General features: G+C 26.8%; 1 protein-coding gene across 1 annotated transcript in view; it reads left to right on the top strand.

Moving 5' to 3' along the window:
- The first annotated feature begins 456 nt into the window (after positions 1-456).
- LOC129980705 (locomotion-related protein Hikaru genki-like) overlaps positions 457-4,962 on the top strand; it is a 231,142-nt gene continuing 226,636 nt past the window's right edge. Inside the window, exon 1 of the mRNA XM_056091089.1 lies at positions 457-646. Coding sequence (XP_055947064.1) covers positions 457-646 — 190 coding nt within the window. The remainder of the gene's footprint in view (positions 647-4,962) is intronic.

Below are 4,962 nucleotides of genomic sequence, written 5' to 3'. Positions count from 1 at the left end.
TTGTTATTCCTTTTATGAATTTTTTTGAGTCTATGGATCGTGATAAGGGATATCTAATTTCTTTTTGATAGTCAATTACATTTTTATGGTTTTAAAGAATACACATTGAATAAATTTGAAAAAATTTTAGTTAAAAAACAAAGCAAATTCTAATTATTTTAACTGAAAAGTTTTTATTCTAACTTTTATCAATATAATTTACATCCAACATAAATGCATTTTAAGAATCTAGATACAATAACTTTTTCAAAGTAAGAATTTACTAGTACAAAAGAGTCCCAGATACCCGCAACTTTTCCCAGTTTTTACTGCTAATAAGAATTCCTTTTCTTCTTTTCAACAGTTCTCCCTCCGGAATCCCCCTTCTGTCTGCCCATGCGCACTCCAGGGGGATGCGGAAAGGGGTGCTCCAGCTTTCGGAAGCAGCAGACGATCCCACACGTGTCTGCTAGAAACATGAGGTGGTTCCTGCTGTTGTGGCTGCTCCTTGGATCGGCCGCTTTGGCGGCCAGGCAGGATACGAAGCGGAAGAAAACCACCGTCAAAACCACTACGACCACAACCACAACCACTGCAAGACCTGATCACTTGTCGAAGGTTTCTGGATCAACCAACAAGTTGCCCTCACCAGGTGGTTACAAACCAGGTGAGTAAAAAGTTTTCGAAACTTATGATTTTGTATTATGTATCAGGGAATTTTTATGATTAAAATTTTATAAAGTATTCAAAGAACATCCAAATATCTGCTAATCTGTATTACGTTTATAAATGATTTTTTTGTGTGCAAAAGTTTTTTATATCAATAAAACCAACAATTGAAAAACAGTATTTGAATGAAAGTTTACTAAGTATTGTAGATCTAGAGTAATATTTTGTACAAATCTGGTTTTACGAACTTTTTTACGAACTGATTCATAGTTATGTTGAATAAAGATAATGATAAGGATGTTCTCAACTGATGATTTATTTAATGATCTTTATAAGTTCACAGCTTCTTAGAAAAATTTCCTCGATTTAACTTAACGATTTTTGAGCAAAAGTTTGATAAGTACTGAAATTAACCTTTTTACAGATTCTCAATTCATACACTTTTACGAATTGACTAGTAGTCGCATCGAATAAAGATTAATGCTAATAATAATATTAAATAAATATTAATGTTAAAAATAGTATTAAGTAATGTTTAATACCAATATTAATGTTAAGTAAAGATTAATGTTAATAATGTTGAAGATTAATCTTGTTTTTCTACAGATTTCTTTGTTGATCCTTATAAGAGTTTATAAAAAAATTGAGTGAGAAAATAATATTAAAATTCAATTTACGTATTCCTCTAAAGAGTTTTAACTATACTACTTATTGTGACACGGTTTAATATACTTAGGTCAGGTACTTTCAGAAAGTCGTAAACATTATGTACAGAGATAATGCAAAAATATTAAATAGAATAAATTGTAATTGAAAATGAATCAGAATAAATTAAGAAGAATAAAAAGTTGAAATACGGATTCGTAAGATGCCATATATCAAATAGTGAAATAAAGTAAGAATTATCCATTTTTTGCCATTTTTAATAATAATAATAATTATTATTATTTTAAAAACGACATTAAATATTTTTTTATGAATTTAAAATTTCTTCCTTAATACAAGATAATAAATATTAAAATAAATAATCTCATGTGATATTAGAAAAATAACACTGAAGACTTTGATATCAAGTTTTATTATATGCGTATTTTGAATGTTGGTTTTTCTGTATTTGCTATGATAAATTATTTTTTTTTCTTGTACAAATTACTGCAGTTTTTTCCTTTTTTTTTCAAATAATGTCTTAAATTCATAACCACAAAGGAAAAGAAATATATCGGTAATATCTATTTTAAAAAAATTGAATGTAAACTCGACACAAGAATTTTAAATAATACTTTACGTCCTTATTTCATCAATAATACTGTATAATTTTAAAATATTGTTGAAGCAAAACAACAATTAAAAAACCACTTTAGTTTCAGAAATCTTAATAAATATTTTTTTAAAAAAATCATTGTTTTATTGGATATAACTGTAGATACACCAAGCTGCGCCTTCCATTGCTACGGAAGGTTTTGTTTTCTGATATATATCATTACACAGACAGCTTTATAGATTTTTACTTAGACGTTTACATTAAAGTGCTTTATAATAAAGTTATTAAATAATCGAAATTATTTGAACATTTGTAATATCTTAAAAATATGAATAATAAGTAATTTTAATAAATATAAAACAATTATAATGATCTTAAAATTAATAATATCAAGAGTAATAATTTTTTAGACGAATAAATAATATTAATAAATAAAAATACAGTTTTGAATAAAGCAATAATGAAAGAAGACAAAAGAAAATGTAAATTCCTTTCTAATTTTTTCCAAGTTTTTTAAAGAAGTGAGAATCTTTTTTTCATCTCAACAATAAAGTGCTCAAGTGTTTGAAAGGTAAGAAAAATCATTTGTTTATGATCGCTAAAGACACAGGTCACAGTTAACTGACATTAATAACTCAAAATTGGAGACGAAATTTTGTTCGGACTTGAAATGAACTAAAATAAATACTAAATATAGATTGTATTCGAAATATAAATTTATGTTTATATGAAACTCAATGAATCAGAGAATAAAGTCAAGTTATCAAAGAACTGAAATAAAAGCATTCGAATTTGTTATGTTCTGTTGTATATATAAATAAATGTTTCCAACGTTTTTATACGTATTGACTTTTTGACGAAACGGTACAAAAATGCAGTTGACATTTATGATAAATTACTTTTAATCAAATGCAACAACTGAATTTTTATATCTGCTCCATTCATGTCTGATATTTTTTGTGAATTTGTTTTTTGTTGGAAATAAATGTATTTTCCGCTTGGAAAGATTCCTTGTATATATTAATAATGTGAGTAATAAATTTTATCCTTTTGTATAATTTCTTAAATGCGTCATTGAACTATCGAATTAACTATTTGGATAAACATTATTTCTTCGTTCGTATTCGGAATTTGTAATTGTAAAAAAATGTGGTATTTGGGTGGTAAAACTCCAAATTTATTACATTTTTCTTTTTAATATTACAATAATAATTCGTATATATTACGTTGTTTGTATATATAAATTATTGCAGATACGTGAGACGATTAAAATAGGAGAAAAATATTTTATTCGCCTTCGCGAGATTTATTCTTCTATTTATAGAAACTAAAAGCATAAATGATTTAAAATATTATATGTTCGACAGTATTTATTCAGTAAACGAACAGAATAATAAATCCCTAAATGAAATTCAAAAATTTTATAAAAATAAAATCTGATCAAAATTTAATGAATAATCGGATCATAGCCATTTTAACCTGTTAGAGTTCCTTGACATATATTACAGAGTAACTAAAACTCTTACGGCCATCTTTTTTTTTGTGTGTGTGTGAAGATTTTCACTAAGACATCTTCCTTAGATTGGCAAAATGTGAGTAATTCCGCTATAATTTTTGATATTCTATGCCAAGATATCATTATAGCTTTTAAATACGGTTATAGTTGGTTAAAAGTCGATTCAAAACCATTTGTTGGAGTATTAAGTCTTCATTATTTAAGAGTTAAGGTCTTAAGGAGTATTCGTAGTTATTTATTAAGTTATTATTCGTAGTTATTATTTATTAAGTTAAAGAGTTATTCGTAGGAGTATTGAGTCTTCAACTGTCAGAAATTATATTTTCGCGATAAAAATAAAGAGCGATTATTGCTATGATCATAAAAAAAAAGTGTTTAAAAGTTATAATTATTTATTTGTTGTGTTTTTGAACTGTATAATAAATTGTTTTATGATTTATTATTACTGTCATTTAATTTTGCTTAGCCTCTAATATATTTAAATGTATGCAATATTTCAATTGTCATTATCTATAAAAAGTTTCAACTCTGATGAGCTAGGTATAAATAGATAGGATTTTTTAACAATTTCCGACAATGCATGGTGCTCTTTTTAAGTAATTCGTTGCTTATTTAAGATTTAAGTAAAAGGAAATATAACGCCAATTAATTATGCCAAAATAAAGCACTTTATCAACGGAATCATATTATGCTCGAAAAAGATCACTCGAAAATTAAAGAAAAGGTTAAGCAAAAAAATTTAGAATGAGACTGCAAAATCGATTTCTTATAATCCTATGTGAGATCTAACAACTATTTGTACTCTAAGGAATTTTTAAGAAATCGCATGTGCCTATACATAAAATTCTAGCAAATGCCACCTCAGATATGGGGTTTAGAAGCTACCGGTATGACGATTGTTTCTCGTCGCCCTCATGAGCTGTACTAAAAAGATGTGGGGTCGACTACACCCTACTTATGACCAGCCAGTGCCTCTTACGAGAAGGGTTGAATCGTCCCGGTAATGGTCTTAAGGACTAAAGCCTATAATTTTAAGCATTCTGATCATTCAAAATTTCTACTTGCTTTCGAGTTGGTCGTCGTAGTCATTTAAGATGATTGCTTGAAAATAAATTTATTTTGAAGAAGATATAGATATAGGTAGATAGATACAATATATATATATATATATATATATATATATATATATATATATATATATATATATATATATATATATATATATATATATATATATATATATATATATATATATATATATATATATATATATATACTTTCGCATATACGAAGCATATGAAGTGTAAGCAACAAAAAATTCGGACTCTCCAATTCGATGGATCTCTAAGTTTCCAGCTTCCCTGAATTGGAAATATATACTTTTTAATTTATGTCTGTCTGTCTTTAAACACGATTGCTCAAAGAAGTTTGGAGAGAGATCAATGAAATTTGATATATAGATTTCACATGCAAATTGCCGATTTCTAACGAATTTTGAACGCTAGAGGAAGTCTGTCTGTCTAGTTGTCTGTGTAAA

The sequence above is a fragment of the Argiope bruennichi genome, chromosome 8 (assembly GCF_947563725.1).
Source record: "Argiope bruennichi chromosome 8, qqArgBrue1.1, whole genome shotgun sequence".
NCBI classification, from domain to species: Eukaryota; Metazoa; Arthropoda; class Arachnida; order Araneae; family Araneidae; genus Argiope; species Argiope bruennichi.
This window is presented reverse-complemented; position numbering and strand designations above follow the sequence as displayed.